The sequence below is a fragment of the Pelobates fuscus genome, chromosome 4 (assembly GCF_036172605.1).
Source record: "Pelobates fuscus isolate aPelFus1 chromosome 4, aPelFus1.pri, whole genome shotgun sequence".
Taxonomy (NCBI): domain Eukaryota; kingdom Metazoa; phylum Chordata; class Amphibia; order Anura; family Pelobatidae; genus Pelobates; species Pelobates fuscus.
Genome location: NC_086320.1, coordinates 290,787,832 through 290,811,702, shown reverse-complemented (window position 1 = coordinate 290,811,702; position 23,871 = coordinate 290,787,832). Strand labels below are relative to the sequence as shown.

General features: G+C 36.2%; 2 protein-coding genes across 2 annotated transcripts in view; both read left to right on the top strand.

The window, feature by feature from the left end:
• The window catches only part of SLC4A7 (solute carrier family 4 member 7), a 551,990-nt gene that overhangs the window by 317,932 nt on the left and 210,187 nt on the right, over positions 1–23,871 (top strand). The gene's annotated exons all lie outside the window — the stretch shown is intronic.
• NEK10 (NIMA related kinase 10) overlaps positions 1–23,871 on the top strand; it is a 194,354-nt gene that overhangs the window by 150,663 nt on the left and 19,820 nt on the right. Inside the window, exons 29-32 of the mRNA XM_063452208.1 lie at positions 1,996–2,047; positions 9,551–9,588; positions 14,454–14,554; positions 22,709–22,819. Of these exons, the coding sequence (XP_063308278.1) occupies positions 1,996–2,047; positions 9,551–9,588; positions 14,454–14,554; positions 22,709–22,819 (302 nt within the window). The remainder of the gene's footprint in view (positions 1–1,995; positions 2,048–9,550; positions 9,589–14,453; positions 14,555–22,708; positions 22,820–23,871) is intronic.

Sequence of the window (23,871 nt, the reverse complement as noted above, 5' to 3'; positions counted from 1 at the left end):
TTAAACTAATTTGTGCTTTGCCAAAATATCGCTGCTTGCAGAGAATGTATAGACCTGTTCCCCCTCTCTAATATTTAAAATTCAGTTTTGTAACTTTGTAACTCCATTAAAGATAGTGTTTTAACCTCTTCTTCACAAGGCGTAGGCTAATCCTATTTTACATAAATGTCCCATGGACCTTTTCTCAAGATCTGTTTTGCAATGACTGAAACCTCGACTTTTCATGAAAATCGACTTTGTTGTTATGTTGAGTGAAATGGCAATATTGTCTTTCATAGCAGGAAAGTCTCAATAGCGCTCTTTTTTGTATATATATACATCAATGGAGGGTGGGAGAAACATAGAGAGAGCATACTCTCCTATCTAATGATGACTTTTTCTAGAAATAGATATATAAAAATCCTGTCTACTGTGTATGACTTGCTGGTATAATGATGGATAAGTTGGCTTTTTTGGGGGTAAAGTTTCACCATTTTCCAGACCAAGGCATCTATGTTCCAGTGCAGCCAAGTTTAAAGAAACATTAGCCATAACCTTAACACTAATTCTAACCCCTTAATTTGGTTTATTTATTAGACATATTACAAATGTAGGTATGAATTTAATATTATATTTCAGTGCAAGAGATATATATATATATATATATATATATATATATATATATATATATATATATATATATATATAAAGATAAACAAACATGTATAATGCAGAACACACCTTACTGCCATTACCAGACCACTTGAAGTCCTCCTAGCATTATAGCTATACCATGACAAACTTGAAAATAAGCAAAATCTCAATGTATCCTTCTTGGTAAAATGTTTTACAAATAAATAAATACCAGGGGAGGACTGACTACATGAGTCCTGGAGAAAATCTAAACAAATAGCCATATTGGGGTCAAACCAGTACATTATCATATCATACTTTACTCTATACTACAAGAACTAGAATACAATACTGTAATACAATAATAATGGCTAAAGTTACATAATATACTCATTATTGGGCTGGGAGTCAGCAGCCCACAACTATCTATATACTAGTGGCCCTGGGGGAAAATGCCAGACCACCCCTGAACCATGAGTATAGAAAATAAATACATGTTCTATACTTTGGTATTGGTAAAATCAACCAATACGTATTAACAAAACATTAAAAGACATCTGCTTACATGCTTATATAGAAAATAGCAAATGCCCAATATATTATCTTTCAATCGTGCTTTAAACTATCTAGTTAAATCTTCTGGTTCGAACTTGGTGTTATCCACTCAGTATACACTGTTTGATAACTTATCTATTTTTCTCCAGCAATGAAAGGTTGATAGCGAAGGGTTAACTTCCCACCTCCCAGATGCTTTTACCTACAAACTTGTACCACTATACATAATGGTAGAGGGAAACAGCGCCTTATGGATGTCCTCAGTTTAGATCCAAACAAATTGATATGAAAGACAAGAGGACAAAAACAAATGCAATATAGTGTAGAATGTCACTATTGTTCATGAAGTAGCTAAGAGACATACACTTACAGTTTTTTGGAGCTTTTATCCAGCTCCAAGTGTGTGTGCCTAGGTGGTACAATCCCCGCCTGTGGATAGCCTTGATCTTATGGTGAGGAAGTTCTTGGGCTGATATCTTTTAGAAGATGTATATAGGAGTGACCTCAATAAGGACATTGGATGTCAGATAGGCAATAATAGGTGTTGAGGGTACTGTCTATCTGAGCATGGACTTCCAATTGACTCAATTTTAGAAAAAAACTTAGCAGCTGAATACATTTTGCTAAATAAAGCAATTTCCTTATTAAGTCCAACACTGGTGCCCTTTCAACCCAAATGTGCGTCCTTCTCAATCCTTAAAAAAAATGAAATTTGGATGAAAACACTGCCTCTGTTGGGAATTTATAATTATTTAACATGAAGTGCTGGGTTGATGCGTTTTTTTTTTTTATCATACTGCATATATTAAAGTACCTGTCTTTTTTCAGGTTCATTGAAACGAAGTGTCAGTGCTTCTGGAGTAGAACTTCCTCAAGTAAGGTGTGTTACTTACAAATGAACTTTATTAGATATGATCTAAAATATTTTTGTCCTATAAAAAGGCATCGCAAGCTATTGTAATTCTCCATTATATTGCAACTATAACAGGCATGCAAATATTTTTTAATAATTAAGCTATAATTCTATATGTAAAGCATATCCGAGACTTAGTTACATTTTGCACATCTGCCACCACTGAGTTGTATGAAATTGTGATGGGAGGTGAATAGAGCAGGCCCAATTGTTTAAAGTTTTTGTGACACAATCTATGTAACGGGCAAGGTGTGTATGGAAAAGGATTGTGTAATCCTGGGATCTATATGCAGTAGATATACTGGTAATCATGCAAGTTACCTAACCTGGTTACCAATACACAGGGCATTGCTGGACCATAACTGAATAATTAGAAATGCACTAAAATACACTGCATTTAATGTCATGTTTGTGCTATACTAACATGGGTCCAACATTGTGACTATCCTACCATATCCAGGACAGTTAGGTGGTATAGTTTTGCACTTGATGGTATTTACAGTTGTCAATAATGAAAATACACATAATATAAACATAATTAAAGACAAATTTAATACGGCCCTTTTTGTCCATGCTTCCACTTTGTATAAGCATATCATTATTTTGCCAAACAGATACCCACTTTCAGCATCCTGACGGTTAGCGAAACGTTTATATTATGTTTCCTGTGCACATTTTATTACACACACGTTTAACATATTGTGCTGTGTGCAGAATACATTTCCAGCTTGTAAAGATTTATAGCATTCTTCTGGCCATGTTCATTAATAAACATTGTTCAATAATATTGCTGTATTAATGTGAAATCACTGAGTGAAAAAAAAAGCATTTTCAGCTTTGCTCAATTTTATTATATTTCTCCCTTCCTGGTTTAATATTTGTATTCGCTGGAATAAATAATTACAGAATTAAAATCAATGCGTGAGTTATTAACAGCTATAATAGCTGTTAAAGCTGGCAGGCATAAAATCCCGCATTTACATGTGGACTGGAAAAAATTGATTTCTTCTGCAAATCTTTTTGTTTTCTTTTCACGAGCAATGATTCAAGTGGTAAAGTTTGTGAAGGGACAATTATGTAATTATGTTGTATTGGCAGTAAGGCATACACGTTAAAGTGTGTAAATGTTTTCTAATTATTTGAAAGAGAAGCGTTATTTAACTTGTGGTTCAATACAATAATGATGACTGATATGCTAGTAACATAATGTGACAGATTACTGTTGCCTACACTTAATATAGCACTCCTTTATGATAAATTATAGTTTTGTATCTCGATTAGTACCACAAATCTTGTGAGATTTTGACTTGGTCTTCATGTTTCTATTTTCACCTTATGCCTTTCTTTTCTTGCATGTGAACTGCAGTGTATACCATAGCTTATGTATTAAACTAACTATATTTTGCCCTGTTTATACTGCAAATATTCACATATAGGTAATGTAAGCAGGGCTTCTTTTGCAAACCTAGTCGCTGAGCCACGACCAACCCACACATAAACAAACACACATGTTCCTGGACACATGGATATACACTCACACACACATGTATATATACACATTTCAGACACACTCACTGATACAAATACATACTCAGATACAGAATGCCATACACACACATCAAACATACACATTTATGCTGACAGCCATGCACAGACAAACAAACACACACACACACACACACACCCATTGCCGGAAACACACACTGACAGAAAAAATACACCCCATGACAGACACATATACATACACACCAACAGAGAATATTGATATTGTTTTAGCCACCCTTCTCTTTGCTTAGCCTTTTCCAGGAGAGAGGGATATGGCGTCGGCTGCAATCTGTCCTCAAGAGGTTGTGCTTGCGTGATTCTCTTCTTTGCCATCAGCTTTCGGTTAATATCTGGACCAAATGCAGGCTCATTCAGAGCCTACGCTACAAAATCTGGACGTTGTTACACACTGTGAATAGCATTTAGACTTTGCTCCATTTGGACGACAGTGAATAACCCTGTATGTCTGCTACTGCTTATTCATAGCTCCAGACGTCCCTCCATCTGTTCTACTTCTTTCAGGTTTCAGCTTGCCCCTATCTACTCACAGACACAATATAGAGTTATTTTCTTGAATTCAAAGAAAACTTAAAATTAAGGCCAAAATATCTGATTTAGAGAATGATTCCGGTTTCATTACCTTAAATTTGAAATTCACTTTGAAATTTCACTTTAGTGAATAACCTAATCATAAAGGGATATTCTAGGCATCAAAACAACTTAATCTTAATGAAGAACAAATGGCTTTACTTTCAATCAAATGTTATTTTGTTTTAGGATTTTTTTTCCTGCTCTGTAAATGTAACTTTAACACACACAGGAAGATCATGCAGGATCTAGAAGGCTAATAATATAGCAGGAGGTAAGAAATTCTACCTTAAACAATTAAAGAAGTTTAAACATTAGATGTCTCTTTACAGGAAGTATTTAGGAAGGCTGTTCAGGTAATATGACTGGAGAGTTGTATAAAGAAAGTGATTTAACTCCTAAATAGAATTGAGAATTGAGCAGTGAGACTGCAGGGACATCATCTATGCACAACACCGGCTTCATTAGGCTAAAGTTGTTTTGGTGCCTATTGTGTCCCTTTAATCTCAAAGGGAGAGCAATAAAACTACAAGGTGCAAGAGTGTACTGAGAACTGACAGCGGCTCATATAGCCTGTCCTTCGGTGGGTCCTTGCTCAGATCTCACGCTGATTTTAGCTCATCTTGTGCCATTACAAAAAGAACCAGGGACATTTGCATATCGGTCTGATCCCATCCAAAAGGGTGCTCCAGATCTGGAATGCAGCCTGACTCTCTCTGCACAAGAGATACGACAACCTCAGAAGATCATTCAAGTTTTGTTAGGCATCATCAGTGAGATATAGCTGATACCCCTCTACGCACTGTGAGCCAGGGGTCCATGTCTGGAATACCCTTTAAACTTAGGGAGAGGATAAAAACAAGAAGTTGCAAGAGTGTACTGAGAACGGACAGCAGCTCAAACAGCCTGTCCTTTGGTGGGTCCCCGCTCAGATCTCAAGCTGGTTTTAGTTCAACTTGTGCCATTACAAAAAGAACCAGCCATTTACACATTAATTACCTACTGGTATGTTACTAGTTAAATGCATTACTTTCCTTGTCACAATGTATCTCCTGTATAATCTTCTCTACCTGATATTGGACTATTCCTATTTATTTCTGTCAAAACAACATACTAAGTAATAAAACAAGGATTATACAATGAAATGTAGCTCTGCAAACAAAATACAATTATTTTAACTAATGCACTCAGATATTAAGTGGTTGGGCTATGAGTTGGTTGTATTTTCTTTACCACCTTTCATCGTATTTCCTTTCCCTTCCATTTTTTCTGCTCTATGTCCTCCTCTTTCCCTTTTCTCTTCCTTCTTCTTTAAGAGATATGTTTAAACCTTTAGTACCTGATAACTTTCAGTTGTTAAAATGTACAGCAAAAAAACTGCTGGTTATTGCACATAATAGCAACAGTTATTTAGCAATTACTAGCTTATTCCTAAATGATTACAGCAAGTGTGGAAACAAGCCCTATGTGTGATGATCAGAATGTAAGGATGAAAAATGAAGAAAAGTGTATAATGTTTGGGGTCTGCAGATCTATAAATATACTTCAACTGTAACTGCACAGAAGTTTCAATATAGAACGTAATATATAAAAAATGACAGAACATTGTGAAAAATCGAATGATATCCCCAGTAACAATATTAAATTCAGTGTTTTTTTTTTAAGCTTTAGGCACCAAAACAACTTTAGATTAATAAATCAGTTTTGGTGTATAGATCATACACATGTAGTCTAACTGGTCAATTATCTGCCATTTAGGAGTTAAATCACTTTGTTTATGCAGCCCTAGTCACACCTCCCTGCATGTAACTTACACAGTCTTCCAAAACACTTCATGTAAAGTGAGATCTAATGTTTACACTTCCTTTAATGTATAGTTTGTTTAATTTATAATTTCATATCTTATGTGCTGTTAGTAGCTTGATAGACCTTACATGATTGTGTGATTAAAGTTCAGGTTACAGAGTAGGAGATAAAAATGTCTAAATCAAGTTAACATCTGATTGAAAATTAAACCTTTTTTTATTTTAATTTTGTAGGTATCTCTGAATAGTAATCTGTATGTGAACTTTCTGTTTTATTCTAGATGTATATGCTAGCTATGCAAACCATCTTTTAAATTGATGTTATGTTGTTTTTGGTAATGAAAAATAACTTGCTTGTGAAAGGCTTAATCACTATAATCTATCTATCTATCTATCTATCTATCTATCTATCTATCTATCTATCTATCACGTGCTTCTTCTCTGTTTAGCTTTCTTGTGACATTCAAACACCACAATTCATTCTCTTTAATGCTGTGCATTTAGCATTTTCACCTTAGCTAATAGCTTAAATATTTTGTGCATGAAATAGATACTTAGTTATTTATTTATTACTGGTATTTATAAAGCGCCAACAGATTCCGCAGCGCTGTACAATTAGTGGAAAATGTACAATATACACAGACAAATACAAGAGGTAAAGAGTGTCCTGCCCGTAAGCTGATAACTAGCCATTGGAGATCTTTTATGGAAAGTGCTTAGCTAGATAGCCCATGAGCTTACAATCTAAATGATACAGTGGGGATTCGAGACAAAAGGTAGCAGGGGAAATTTGGAGGTGATGGCTAAAAGTGTTGAGGAAAAAAAATGCACAGCATCACAATCGCTGTTCCTATGAGTAAGAGTGTGAGATGAGGCCTGAAGAACAGAGATAGAGATAGCACTGTAGAGATTATCTCATAATTCCTTGTTTGTACCTAAAATTATAGTTCATCTCCATCATTACACTTGTTTCTGGTACTACAAGATGTTTTTTGAAAAAAATACAATGATGCCTCTTTCTAAATTGTCCCAGATTAATATGCCTAATTTATGGTTAATTCTGTTGCAATCAGCTTGTTTTTGAAATGACCCACCTCTTTTCATACATTTAAAAAATGTTGTATAAACGGCTGGCCACAATAAAAGGCCACTCTAAAATGTGCAGTTTTATCACACAGCACAATGCCACAGATGTCGCAAGTTTTGAGGGAGCGTGCAGTTGGCAAGCTGACTATAGGAATGCCCACCAGAACTGTTGCCCGTGAATTGAAAGTTTATTTCTCTACCATAAGCCGTCTCCAAAGGCGTTTCAGAGAATTTGGCAGTACATCCAACCGGCCTCACAACCGCAAACCACGTGTAACCACACCAGCTCAGGACCTCCACATCCAGCATCTTCATCTTCAAGATCGTCTGAGACCAGCCACCCGGACAGCTGTTGCAACAATCGGTTTGCATAACCAAAGAATTGCTGCACAAACTGTCAGAAACCGTCTCAGGGAAGCTCATCTGCATGCTCGTCGTCCTCATAAGGGTCTTGATCTGACTGCAGTTTTTAGTCATTACTGACTTGAGTGGGCAAATGCTCACATTCGATGGCGTCTGGAACGTTGGAAAGGTGTTATCTTCATGGATGAATCCCGGTTTTCACTGTACAGGGCAGATGGCAGACAGCATGCATGGCGTTGTGTGGGTGAGTGGTTTGCTGATGTCAGCGTTGTGGATAGAGTGGCTAATGGTGGCTGTGGGGTTATGCTATGGGCAGGTGTATGTTATGGACAACGTACACAGGTGTATTTTATTGATGACATTTTGAATGCACAGATACCGTCACGAGATCCTGAGGCCCATTATTGTGCCATTCATCCACGACCATCACCTCATGTTGTAGCATGATAATGCACAGCCCCATGTTGCAAGGATCTGTATACAATTCCTGGAAGCTGAAAACATCCCAGTTCTTGCATGGCCAGCATACTCACCGGACATGTCACCCATGGAGCATGTTTGGGAAGCTCTGGATAGGTGTATACGACAGCGTGTTCCAGGTCCTGCCAATATCCAGCAACTTCGCACAGCCATTGAAGAGGAGTGGACCAACATTCCACAGGCCACAATCAACAACCTGATCATCTCTATGCAAAGGAAATGTGTTGCACTGTGTGAGGCAAATGGTGGTCACACCAGATACTGGAGGGTTTGTGGACCCTCCTCCCCTCCCCCATACAGTAAAACTGCACATTTTAGAGTGACCTTTTATTGTGACCAGCCAAAGGCACACCTGTGCAATAATCATGCTGTTGATACAGCATCTTGATATGCCACACCTGTGGATGGATCTCAGCAAAGGAGAAGTGCTCACTAACACAAATTTAGACAGATTTGTGAACAATATTTGAGAGAAATAGGCCTTTTGTGTACATAGAAAAAAAAAGATTTTTGAGTTCAGCTCATAAAAATTGGCAGCAAAAACAAAAGTGTTGCGTTTATAATTTTTTATATAGGTGTGTCAAATTATTCATAAAAGTTCCGTTATAGTTATAACTGTAGAATCTAATCATAAATTGATAGAATACAAACAAAACACAGAAATGGTGGATTGGCGCTTTAAGAGTAAGCAACTACCCCCAGTGCCTAAAATCACTAAATGGCACTCCAAGTACAGTGAAAGAAAAAAGTATGAGGGGGGTGCAGACAGAATATACACAAATAATGGTATACTTAATATGATGAGTGGAACACCTCCTGATTTCCTATAATAAAAACATATATATACAGTGTTACACTATATATATATGTTTTTATTATAGGAAATCAGGAGGTGTTCCACTCATCATATTAAGTATACCATTATTGGTGTATATTCTGTCTGCACCCCCCTCATACTTTTTTCTTTCACTATTAATTGATAGAATGATGATATAATGCCTCATTTATCTTTCATTGCACGTTACAAATGTTGGTCATGCCATGAAATTTCAGCAAATCTAATGGCTAGTGTAGGACTCAACTTTTGAGGCTTGCCTTGACGTGGCAGGTGAGCTTATATTCAAATGACTACTGGAATAAAACTAAAGAGGATTGTTTTCCTGGCACTGGAGTGTCCCTTTAATGCTATGTCTGTGCAAGGCAGGTGCTCCAAGCAGTTGCTGTCTCTTTAGTTTTGCTCCACTGAGCTAACCAAACCAGGAATTAGAATGACCTGTTGCCTGCTTGAAAGCAAGGGGTTGTAACCATTTTAATTTATAAAAGTATAAACTTCTATTGAAATGTGCACTTTTTTCAAAATGAATAAAGACGTCACACTCTTCGCACATAAAGCTTTTTAGCAAGCTAATGTGTTTTAGTGGTCTGCAGTGTCCCTTTAATAAAACCGCAAATTAAGCATATCTTTATGTGGAAGTATGCCTATAAGCCATTTCTTCAGAGTCTCCCACGAGATGCAATTTGCATCAAGATTGCCTGTCATCTCTCATTATCAGTAGCACAGAAACTGACAGATGTGTAATTTGTTTAATGTTTTCTTTTGCAGAGATCGTACTGGAAGCACTGGATCTCGTCCAAGGCCAGGTATTTTTTTGGTAGCTTTTAGCACAATATTATATGACAATATGTGTTCTTATTGGCTGTAATATCAAATGAACTTTCTTGCTTTTCTTTCTTCAGTTGTGCATCCTATTGACCTTCTCCTGAAATTTCCTTCAGTGATGTTCAGAGCAGGAAGTAGAAAACTAGCATCTTCGTTAGGGGCAGAATGGCCTACCCACAGCTCTCCTGCTGTGGGTCTTCATAGTTTTATACATTCTGGTATTCACGTTATGTGGAATATATTTTTAGTTTCTCTATTTGTAATTAGGCGTAAAATAGTTTGCAATGGGAGGTGTATACTATATTATATTTAAATTTGTACTTATTAATCTTCCTTTTGATAATTTAGTTTAAAACAATATTACCAGCAGAATAATGTTCTATTTACAGAATTCTTTTATAGAATTTTCAGACCTGCATATAAGTAAAATGAGATATAGATGAGTACGTATTTAAGAAAGTATTTGTGTGAAATTTAAATAACAATAACTAAACATGTAAAGGAAATTATCAAAACCAAACAGAAGGTATATCATATTTAAAATAGTGATGGAATCCATAAATGTTAATCTAGATTTTACCCTAGTGGGAGCACCTTTGAAACAGCACCCAGACTTTGGGCTTAAGGGTAATGTTGATTAATTAATTTGTTGAGATAACAATTAGTAAATCCAGTTTTTTTTTTCGGTGTTTTTTTTTCAGGGCTAATTCCAACATAATATTTTTAATATATCTAATATATTAATATATATAGTGCCTACATTTTTTTGATAGTACGTTTATGTTGACAGACAGAAGAAGTGAAGCATATTGAAGTATATTGAAGTATATTGATATGTAGTAGTGTCAATTGTTTGTTTTTTTCTTTTAATTGAGGTATCCAGCTATTTTAAGTTTAGAAATGGCCATCTAGACATTGCATCACAATTTTCTCTGTGACAATTATTGATAAAAAAAAAACAAGATTTCAGAAAGCACGTTTTCAAAAGCCAGGAAAAAACTGTTATTTGACAAGTAATTTACAGCACTCCACTGTGAATGAAAGTGGAAAAGACCATTTGAGCTCTATTACGATGATGATGAAGAAGAAAAATGTTATAAAAAAAGAAACACACTTTCAAAATAATTAACATTAAGCATTAATATAGCAAAAACAGCTTTTACATCATGGGAAAAATATCACTGATAACTGTACCACCTTGAGACTAGCATTCTGTACAGTGAAATCTTAGTTCCTGATAATGGTTTAGCAACAGATTACCCACATACCTGGATCCTAGCTGGGCTCTAATGCTCCCTGGTGGTCCAATGATGGGTTCTTGCAGAAGGTGGAAACCACGGCCATCACCATTTCTTGGCTGAGAGTGTCAGCTGACTACTCTCAGCCAATGGTTGTCATTTTGTTGCACAGAGATAACATTAGCAGCCCAGAACTCTAGTTCTACCTCTGGCAGCAGAGGGGTTGCACATATACAGGCACCATGACCACTTGAAATCAATAAAGTAATAATGGTGCTTGGAGCTGCTTGTTACCAATGCTGGCTGCAATACAACCAGGTCACTTCACTCTCAAACAAAAAACAAACAAAAATCACTCTGTGATTTGAATTTATGTATAGCTATTGTATACACAAACTGATACATACTTATATGAGTAGTGCAATACCTGTGTATGGATATAGAGATGGACCTTTAGATCTCAGGGTTACATTGTGTCACATTGCAAAGAATATGAACGTTGCACTCAGAATGTGTTTATTTACAAGGCTTATACAAAATATCCTAAACACCAGAGCTTTCTTTGAATGATGCTATAGAAGTCCTGAACTTGTGAGTGCAGTTTGATATAATACATATATTTTTTTTAAAGTCACTAATTCTTTAAAGGACAAGTGCATTTAAAACTTACTTTGTGCACTGTACTTATATATTGTGCATATTTTAATTGATTTGTTTCCGCATTGTGTGGTCACTTGAATGTGGTCAGAATATTTACTTAATTTTATTTTACGTTGACTGTTTTTATTATATATATATATAATAAATGTATGAATATTAAATATGAATAATTAGTGCACCAATTTTATGTTGGGTAGCTGTTTTTTTTAATTTAGTAATTCTCTTTATTTACTGAGATCAATATGAATCACACATTCACATTTAGAAACAAAATATATATCAAAATACTGATATATAAAGGGATACTCGAGACACCAAAACAGTTTCTTAATGAATCAGTTTTGGTGTATAGATCATGCCCCTGAAGTCTAACTGCTCAAGTATCTTCCATTTAGGAAGCACTTTCTTTATGCAGCCATAGTCACATACTGCTTTTATTGCACAGTCTTTTAAATCTAGAATTTCTTATCTCATACTCTGTTAAAAGCCTTCTAGACCCTGTATGGTCCTCCTGTGTACGATTAAAGTAAAATTTACAGAGCAGGATATTATAAACATCTAAAGTAAGTTAACATCTGATTGAAATGAAACCTTTTTTTAATTCTGGATGTGAATCACAGTGTGGGCTGCATAAACAGAAACCAATGTGATTTAACTCCTACTACTAATAATAATAATAATAATAATAATAATAATAATAATAATAATAATTAAGTAGTAAGTCTGCATAGGCATGATATATACACCAAACCCCTGACCGTGCCAATGCTGCTTTAAGGCCAAAATAGTTGAATTGGAAACATTCTCCAAGCGAGCTATGTCTCAAGTGCAGATATTTTGTGAATAACTGTGTGAGTAATTAAAAATAAAGATAATTTAATATACAAAAATGTTAAGTGACATTCACCAACGGCTTGTTGTTCCAAGTAGTAAACTGATTTCCCCTTTGGAATAAAAAGGGAATTTTTACCTGTTTGGCACTGTTCAAATTGTTTCAAATTGAGTTTTCATCTTTTTTGGATTAATAGCAGATATCAATAATGGATCTGTGAAACATGAATCTAATGGAGTTGAGTCTTTTTTTTAACCTATATTCCCATGTAACATTGTTTCTATGAGATGGCACAATGATGCACATGCAGTAGAAAGTATGGGAGGGCACAAGGAATGGCAATTATTGACAGAGGCTTTGGCAATCATATTAGGGATATTATATTGGTACCTCCATCAGATTAGCCACCTCGCCATTATATTTACTTAGCTTAATCTAATTTTTATTTTTATTTTTCTTTGTCTTATTATTTGCTATGTGTTGCTGAGGGTGTTTGAAAGCAGGACTTTCCTTCGTTTCTATTTGGAAGTCTCTCAGGGGGGATGTGGGAGGAAGTTTGAGCCTTAGATTTTTGTTAAATGGTGCCATCAAAGGCACGATAGGGCACTAGCTGGTTAGGATTGGTAAACATGTACCTGGCTCTCCTATTCCCACTATTCTGTTAGTGACTATTAGATATACGGATCCCTGCCTTTACATTTACCGTATTTATCGGCGTATAACACGCCCCGGCGTATAACACGCACCTCATTTTAAGAAGGAATTTCCCCCCCTCCCATAGTATTCTCCCCCCCCTCCCATGGTGTTCCCCCACCCTCATCCCATAGTGTTCCCCCCTTTCCATAGTATTCTCCCCCCCTCCCATAGTATTTTCCACCCCCTCCCATAGTGTTCCCCCCCTCATCCCATAGTGTTCTCCCCCCCTCCCATAGTGTCCCAACCCTCCCCTTGTCCCATAGTGCACTTTCCCTCCCCTTGTCCCATAATTACTTACCTGTCTTGAAGCGTGGGCCGGCTTCACAGCGCGCACCGCGGTACAGGAACTTAAATTTCAGGTTCCGGTTTCCGGCGGGACTGAAAGGAAGTGTGCACACTGAGTCCCGCCGGAAACCGGAACCTGAAATTGAAGTTCCAGTACCGCGGTGCGCGCTGAACACCGGCCCACGCTTCAAGACAGGTAAGTAAACCTTCACATTCGCTCCATAAGACGCACAGACATTTCCCCTCACTTTTGAGGGGGAAAAAAGTGCGTCTTATGGAGCGAAAACTATGTATATCGGCGTATAACACGCACACATCATTTGCCCCCTATTTTCAGGGAGAAAAAGTGCGTGTTATACGCCAATAAATACAGTATTTCCATTATTCTTTGTTTTGCTTTCCACCCATAGCTATAGTTGTTATTTTTTATACCTGCATACTTACTCTGTGAACCAGTATGCATTAAGATCTATTTACAACTACAATTTTTTTAACATCCCTGTTTTGGTTATTTTAAATATATCAATTAAAAATGACGTTTTAAACTTCTACTAAGGGTAGCTCTCCCCCTTCCTCCAGAGGGAAGACTTGAGAGCTGCGGACAATTTACCTTCTCCTAGTCTCCCCTCTAGTCCTCTTATTATTTCTGGAGGGCACAAGGAAAGACTAAAAATGTTTGGTTTAAGGGGTTAAAATAGTGATTTACTGATGTTTGTCTTCATTCATTTGGGAGACTTACTTTAAAAGAAGACATTGCATTATAAGAAGCAAGCTGTGATGCTAGCCACTAAACAATAAGGAATAAGCAGTATTGCTTCTGCCTAATTATTTTCAGTGACTTACTTTTTTCACTAAGATATTCATTTTCCAGAACAAGATTTTTTGTTTCATATGAAAGGCAAAAGGCTATGTGCTTAACCAAATATTGGTTGAGTAACCCTATATAACCAAATATATTTAGTTTAAAAAATTTTAAGGTGGAGGAAATTGGATGTGATATGATATTAGGAACTAAAGGCAATTTATTTTTTAAAACAGGGTCATTCCCCTCTTCCGATATATATATTTATTTATTTATTTTATTTATGCAGTGATTGGAATTTAAGCAGTACATTTTCTTATTTTTGCTATCTAGCATCTGCAGGGATTGCAGTCTCGCAGAGAAAGGTGCGTCAAATCAGTGATCCTATTCAGCAGATCCTAATACAACTCCATAAGGTTATTTACATCACACAGGTGAGCATCTTCAAATCTAGATCAATGATATTGGCTCCAGCCTTGGTTATGCAAATACTTTGATATAACATTGATACTAATGCATAGCCATAGTATATTAGACATGCCTGTTCATAATTTAATTATTTACTAATATGTTGCTGCTTAGTCCTTAATGTTCAATGAACCTGTTAAACAGAAATGTTAATAGTTACATATTAGCAAAGTCAATATGTTATTCTGGGTAATGGAGTCTGTATCATGCAAGCTTGTTTGAGCTCTAAAGTAATTTAGAGCATGGATTCTCCCACCATTCCTACACATTCTAAATAGTATAGACTTGTGCATGGTGGGAGAATTAGGTTAAGCTGATTTTTTTTCCTGAAAACAAAAGACAAGATAAAAAAAAAGCTACACTATTGCCCAGCCTAATATATACAAAATATTAAGTCATTTTTGCAATGCCAATTCTGAGTTGTCAGCTTCTCATAATTAAATTCAATATCATATTATATTAAGTAAGAGAATTCAATTTAATATTGTTCGATGAGCTTTATAAATGATTTGATATTTTTGGATAAACATTAAAAAAAAAAAATTCAGGATATTAAAATGTAAAAAAAAATATCAAATATCAAAATATATGACTATTCAAAAAATATAAAAATATTACAAAGTGAAAATATTTTTTGTAATATTAAATCATTTAAAAAGTTTATCTAAAAATATTAAATGACTTGAAAGATTAAGCATCGATATTAAATTGAGGTCTTAGGCCTCAATTTAATTAGTGTGAATAAAAAATTGATTTCAATCTGTTAGAAAAAAAAAAAAGTTTTCAATTATTTATCAACAGAAGTTACCATAAACATTTTTTCAAATTTTTTTTTTCCAAAAGATTGGAATAATTTCCGATTCTGATTCAAAAGACTGAAATCAAGGCCTTTTATTTTAGCATTATTTTATAATGATGATTGCTTGCTTTTCTTGTTTTTTCTTTTGCAATCTTGTATTAATGAAAAATGGGAAGCAACTGTAACAGGAGTCATTTTAAGATGAAAACTGGAAATGAGAGAAAACAGTCAGTTGGCAATTGAGGACTAGCTCACCCCTTTCACCTTGAGAAGAACAAATGTAGAAAAAGGGGGGTGTACTAGCGCTAATTTAGTGGATGTGATATAGGTGAACAAGCTGCTTCAACATCAAATTCTTATCTTTAAACAATAGTGAAACAGTGGATACAAGGTGAAGCGCTGTATATTTTAAACAATGTGAAGTATAAAAAATAGGATGATACCTTAATTTCATACACAAAAGTCCATATGTGACATATAGTACCTTGAAATAAAACACAAATAAAGACAAAAATAGTGTATCCTGTGATATGAATAAATAGGTATAGAATGAAATAAATTTCCCACTCACACTTTTAAGAGCTAATGGATATAGCTCAATAAAATCGCCTGTAGGATCCGTAAAGGCGATCCTAATCCCTTCTTTTGGTGGGAGTTCTTCCTCTTCCTTGGTGTCTAAAATCAGGACATATCCAGTTGAGGAATCTGATAGAGCAAAACGCGTCCTGGGAACTTGGAGATCACTTGTCTTCATGGAATTGGACTTTTTTTAATGCCTAGTAAAGTGTTTTTATAATGTTATATATTTTTATGTAAATAAAGTATTTATATATATTTTTTAACTCTACTGGCATTGTTCCTGCTACTTTTATTTGCACAAAGAAGGATTGTGGTCCTTAACCACATACACTCCTGATCAGAGCCGATTTGGATGGCTCTGGGTTTGTAAGTACCCATTTTGCTTTACCCTTTTATAGATTTTATATCTAAGGTACTGCACCATATACTGAAGCAAAAAAAAACAAAGTATATACACTAGAGAGATACACGTATACTGTGATAGCTCCAGGTGAACTTCACAACCACCTGTGGAAATATACAGCAAACAGACAAAAGTGGAAACCACCCAGAATACGTATAACAGATAAAATACAAAAGGACAACCTGATATAGGTCAAATATTCTTAATTCGAATCTGTGTGAAAATTGAAATAACTTTCATAGCGTAAAAAAGTAAATATGAGTAGTGATATAAGTGAGATTAGAAATGCACTCACAAACAAACGATAATTCGGGCCTTTCACCCTCTCAGGGGTAGTATGATGAGTAAAGATATCCTCCAACACGATATATGTAAATGTAAAAAAATGCACTATAGTGAAGTATGTTAGAAATATACAAATTCACATTTATTCATTGCACTTACAAAATAGCAGCATAAAAAGGCATCTCTCCATATACATATGGAACTCCTGGTGATGACAATCGAGTATCCACAGTCCAGAGCCAGGAAGAAGATACAGCATTCAAATACATAAAAATAAATAAAAGCAATTATAAGTACATTTGAAGTTCGGTTATATCCAACGCATTTCGTCCTATCGGGTGTCGGACTTCTTCAGGGATCCCTGAAGAAGTCCGACACCCGATAGGACGAAATGCGTTGGATATAACCGAACTTCAAATGTACTTATAATTGCTTTTATTTATTTTTATGTATTTGAATGCTGTATCTTCTTCCTGGCTCTGGACTGTGGATACTCGATTGTCATCACCAGGAGTTCCATATGTATATGGAGAGATGCCTTTTTATGCTGCTATTTTGTAAGTGCAATGAATAAATGTGAATTTGTATATTTCTAACATACTTCACTATAGTGCATTTTTTTACATTTACATATATCGTGTTGAAGGATATCTTTACTCATCATACTACCCCTGAGAGGGTGAAAGGCCCGAATTATCGTTTGTTTGTGAGTGCATTTCTAATCTCACTTATATCACTACTCATATTTACTTTTTTACGCTATGAAAGTTATTTCAATTTTCACACAGATTCGAATTAAGAATATTTGACCTATATCAGGTTGTCCTTTTGTATTTTATCTGTTATACGTATTCTGGGTGGTTTCCACTTTTGTCTGTTTACTGCACCATATACCTCTCCTGATTTTAGACACCAAGGAAGAGGAAGAACTCCCACCAAAAGAAGGGATTAGGATCGCCTTTACGGATCCTACAAGCGATTTTATTGAGCTATATCCATTAGCTCTTAAAAGTGTGAGTGGGAACTTTATTTCATTCTATACCTATTTATTCATATCACAGGATACACTATTTTTGTCTTTATTTGTGTTTTATTTCAAGGTACTATATGTCACATATGGACTTTTGTGTATGAAATTAAGGTATCATCCTAATTGTTATACTTCACATTGTTTAAAATATACAGCGCTTCACCTTGTATCCACTGTTTCACTATTGAGAAGAACAAAGTCTAAAATAGCCCAGTCTTTATCAATAGCACAACCAAAGCAGAATTAGGGAATTTCTAAATCTTGTCTCTTTTAAGACAATGGCTGGTCTGTTTATAACTGTCTAAGGCATCAATTTAATATTTTTTGATATTCTTTTAAAATGTATTTTTTTAAAATATCAAAATATCAAAATATATCATATATATAAAAAAATATCTATACAATTTTTTTTCATAATGTTAAATCATTTAAAACGTTTATGTACTAATATTAAACAATTTGAAAAACCTATTCAAAAATATTAAATCAGGGCCCAAGTTTTATTCATTATACTTTCAGTTAAGCAAATGTGACAAAATAATAGCATATGCTCTCTGAACTTAACTTTCATGAACTTTATTGGCAACTCACTAAAATCCACCAGTTTAATGAAACCACCTTGGGGATAATTGGGTCGATTTAAATATATCTTGGTAGAATACATTGTAACAAGGCGATTCAATAATTCTTTTTTTATTTAAGCTTGTTCTCCTCTCTGATCTCTTAGCTCATAGATGCTGGAAAAAACAAATACATTTCTGAACTTGATCTCTAAGAATAAAAGGCCCAATAAGTGGATTTCAAATTTACAGCCCAAAAAGCTGAACTGGAAGCATAGCTGACGTGGACCTTGATTACTTTTAGATAAAGCTCCTTCAATTGATTTAATATGTATGGATACACATTTTTTAAATGATTTTTCTATAGAAGTGACAATCAGTGTCTATGGGAATATGTCTAGATAAATTATTTGAAAACTTTATCTAAAAATATAAAATCATTTGAAAAATGTATACAAAAATATTAAATCGAGGTCTTACAGAACTTTTCCTATTTCGCTATTTTTATTGTGGCATGAAGGTTATACATGACAATGAAAAATATATTAAAGAATAACTATATTTTTACATATGGGTATATGACATCAAGAGAATCAGTAGTCACAGACATTAATAGTGTATAACGAGCATATGACAAGAAGCTTAATCAATCTTAAGAAGTAAGCTCAGAATAATAGGACTATATATGACTCTTATTTGTTGGCTGAGGTAATATGACACTAACCAGCAACACGCTGTCAGGGTGGCGGTCCAAAGACGGCACCCCTGTGTGCCTGGTGTAGATGATAGGAGTCTCAGCGTGGGTATGGACTATCAGGGCCTGGTGCATGGTAACCACATGCCCCCTGGTGTTGAGCACCAGCGTTTGTGCGGCCACAAACCAGAATCCTGATGCAGCTTAAGCGAATGCAAGGAGAAGAACCCAGAACTGAAGAAGGACAGAAAGCAGAACCCAGAACATGTACACAATACATAAGGGAAACGTTAACAGAACATGGGCAGGACAGGACAGGACTGTATATGAACTCGGAATACAAAATAAAACAAGACAAGAGATACAAGGCAAAACAAGAGGAGACATAACTAAGTACTATATATTTAAAACATTGGAGATTTAGACATACATACATGGCCAAGATGTATGCAGCCCACCACTGCGCCAAAGTACTCCAATTATGGTGGGTCATAACTGCCTAGATATGCATGACTAAATAAACAACAATAAAACACACACAGTACTTACCTGCAAAGAAAGGGTCAGAGGACATGAAACCACTGCCTGCAGGAACAGACTGAAACACAAAAAAATGGCAAAGGAACGGGTGTGGCAACATAAATCAAACATTTAAAGGAATCCAGGAGACTTTGAATTCCAGGAACGGAATAAAGGAATTAACCCAGAAAACCCAGCATAAAGAAAACCAGAAAAACCAAGAAAATCTAAACAAGAATTTTCAAAAGAGTTCTGGATACCAGAAGCCAAGGTCAGACATCTGAACAGAATGGAACAGATCCTGACACACGCTTGGCAATTCACAGGCATATAAAAAATGTAAAGAAATCAAAAAGATAGTAACATGAAATATAATGACAACTGCATCATGCAGAACTGAAAGCAAAGATATTTTCCCAGTGGGCTATCCAACTCCTTATCGAAAGAGAAATTTGAACTCAGACATATAATACAGTTGCAAGAAAGAGTATGTGAACCCTTTGGAATGATATGGATTTCTGCACAAATTGGTCATAAAATGTGATCTGATCATCATCACAACAATAGACAATCACAGTCTGCTTAAACTAATAACACACAAAGAATGAAATGTTGCCATGTTTTTATTGAACACACCATGTAAACATTCACAGTGCAGGTGGAAAAAGTATGTGAACCCCTAGACTAATGACATCTCCAAGAGCTAATTGGAGTGAGATGTCGGCCAACTGGAGTCCAATCAATGAGATGAGATTGGAGGTGTTGGTTACAGCTGCCCTGCATATAAAAACACACACACCAGTTCTGGGTTTGCTTTTCACAAGAAGCTTTGCCTGATGTGAATGATGCCTTGCACAAAAGAGCTCTCAGAAGACCTATGATTAAGAATTGTTACTTGCATAAAGCAGGAAAGGGTTATGAAAGTATCAGTCCACGGTAAGACAAATTGTCTATAAATGGAGAAAGTTCAGCACTGCTGCTACTCTCCCTAGGAGTGTCCGTCCTGTAAAGATGACTGCAAGAGCACAGCGCAGGCTGCTCAATGAGGTGAAGAAGAATCCAATAGTGTCAGCTAAAGACTTACAAAAGTCACTGGCAAATGCTAACATCCCTGTTAGCGAATCTACAATACGTAAAACACTAAACAAGAATGGATTTCATGGGAGGATACCACAGAGGAAGCCACTGCTGTCCAAACAAAACATTGCTGCACGTTTACAGTTTGTACAAGAGCACCTGGATGTTCCACAGCAGTACTGGCAAAATATTCTGTGGACAGATGAAACCAAAGTTGAGTTGTTTGGAAGTAACACACAACACTATGTGTGGCGAAAAAGAGGCACAGCACACCAACATCAAAACCTCATCCCAACTGTGATGTATGGTGGTGGGGGCATCATGGTTTGGGGCTGCTTTGCTGCATCAGGGCCTGGACGAATTGCTATCATCGAAGGAAAAATGAATTCCTACGTTTATAAAGACATTTTGCAGGAGAACTTAAGGCCATCTGTCTACCAGCTGAAGCTCAACAGAAGATTGGTGTTGCAACAGGACAATGACCCAAAGCATAGAAGTAAATCAACAACAGAATGGCTTAAACAGAAGAAAATACGCCTTCTGAAGTGGCCCAGTCAGAGTCCTTACCTCAACCCGATTGAGATACTGTGGCATGACCTCAAGAAAGCGATTCACACCAGACATCCCAAGAATATTGCTGAACTGAAACAGTTCTGTAAAGAGGAATGGTCAAGAATTACTCCTGACCGTTGTGCACGTCTGATCTGCAACTACAGGAAACGTTTGGTTGAAGTTATTGCTGCCAAAGGAGGTTCAACCAGTTATTAAATCCAAGGGTTCACATACTTTTTCCACCTGCTCTGTGAATGTTTACATGGTGTGTTCAATAAAAACACGGCAACATTTTATTATTTGTGTGTTATTAGTTAAAGCAGACTGTGATTGTCTATTGTTGTGGCTAAGATGATGATCAGATCACATTTTATGACCAATTTGTGCAGAAATCCATATCATTCCAAAGGGTTCACATACTTTTTCTTGCAACTGTAATTGACAAGGGCTCATAGTCTCTCCATCAACTGGCTCAATTACTCTAGGAACTGCAAGTAAGCACCAACCGGCCTTCAGGTTTGCTTGCAGGCAAAGGCACCATGCTTCCTAGTTAGGGCGCTCCAGGCGCTGTGATCGGTCCCAGGTCTAGAGTCTACTTTGCCTGATTTTGCTTCTTTTAAGGACCTTCGGGAATGAAGCCTTGCCGGGGTTGAAAGCCCCTGAGCATCCGCTACCTGAAGAAAGTCAGCCACCCTCGTTCAGTTCCACCAGCCAGCTACCGATGGGAGCCCCGGGACAATTCCCAGCATCCTGTGTGCAGGGAAGACATACAGTGATAAAGGAGTTTTTGGAGCAGGTAAATTCTATTTGGCTCCTAGTCTCTGACAAAATGACTGGCCAACACAGTCAAATGCCTTAAGGAGGGTTTGCTAGGATCTCAAATGACATTCAAGGTAGATACAGAGCAATAACAGGAGCACTACAAAGCAGAGAATCAGCTGTCTCCACCAGCTCGTTCTGTTCAGCAGGCCTCAGACAAGTCCTTCCTGGGTATAACCTGACCCCAATAGGCAAGGTCAGTCCCAAGTAGTGTCAGGGTGTTGTTCACATCAAGAGATGTCAGATGGTTATGAAAAATGTCAGGTGAGCTTGCTATTATTTTTATTTTCCGCAAAATCAAAAGAGCATATTTATTAATGTCTTCATGATGTTAGAATGTTTCATGTCATCACCATTTGGATGACATGGAACATCCTTCGTTTTGATGTGAACTGCATTAAATCCCTGCTGGGAAGAAAACCAGAAGATCCCAACAAGTAGGACCAAACTGGATTGAAGACAGAAAAATACAACTGATTTAGAAAAACCTTTATTGGTAGTTATCTCATGGGAAAATAATTCAAAAAGTTGAATGACTAAACCAAAACAAAAGTGATAATGTCAAAATAGACAGGATATGTTATACTGCTTGTGCACTCTGCCTTTAAAAGCAACGAAAGCTGCAAGAAGTATCGAGTTCATACTCCATTTAAGAAAAATGTTTATTGTATATGTCTATAATGTCTATGCATATAACAGTAGCATAATTTTGTGTAAATGTATTTGTTTGTGGGTGGCATATTTAACAGGACATAGATTAACTACATTGTGTATTTTCATTTTATTCTTTTTTATTCACATAGCTCCCCCCAGCTTTACATGATAACATGAAAAGGAGAATAATTGAAAGATACAAAAAGTCTCTTTTCAGTCTGAAAAGTAACCCATGTAACTTGAAAGCAGAAATCAACAAGGTATGTGTCTTAATATTTTGAATATAGTAACAGAACTAGGTGCACTCCAATAAAACCATCATTTATGATATAATATATGCTCATTATGCAATGTTCTGCTGGGAAACCTTGGATCCTCACATTTATGTGGATGTTACTTTGACATGTCAAAGCTGTCAAAGTAAGAGCAGACTTTCACTGCTCCACTCTTGTGAGTTGCCGAATTCTCTTACTTCATTTCATACTTTTGTTACAGAGTTACACTATATGTCCCCTGTTTTCTTTTTTTTCTTCCAATTTTATATTCTGAGCTGCACTACCCATATCTGGAAAGGTATATTGCCTAGTCCCTTTCCTCGAGTTATAAAGGAGTAAGTGCTCTTTTTTCTTACCACAGAGTGCACAATGGTTGGATAGCCCACAATGTCTATGATATATTGCATAGTTTGCACTATTGTAGTACATTATATTGTGCACTTGATATTGCACTTTCACTATATTGGTTTGCACTTTATGTATATGCACATATATATACATAAGTATATATTTTTAAGTATCTAAAAATGCATAGTGCACTTTTTTCCATATAATAGTTACTTTGACATGTACCTAGAGATTGTTGCAGCCCGTAATCATCTTTACCCTTCATGGTAATGGTGTTCCTTGATGACAGTGGCCTCTTTCAGCAGTATTATGCACCCTGCCACACTACAAAATTATTCAGAAATGTTCTGAGGAACATGACAAAGAGTGCCTAGGCCTCCAAATTCCACAGATCTCAAAAAGATTGAGCATATGTGGGATATGTTGGAACAACAAATCTGATCCATGCAGGCCCATCTCACAACTTGCAGGTAATGTCTTGATGCCAGATACCAAAGGACATGTTCAGAGGTCTTGTGGAGTCCATGCCTTAAAGGACCACTATAGTGCCAGGAAAACAAACTAATTTTCCTGGCACTAGAAGGTCCCCCCCACCCTCAGGGTCCCACTCCCGCTTGGCTGAAGGGGGCTGAAGGGGTTAAACACTTACCTTTCTCCAGCGCCAGGCTCCCTCTGCACTGTGGAACTCT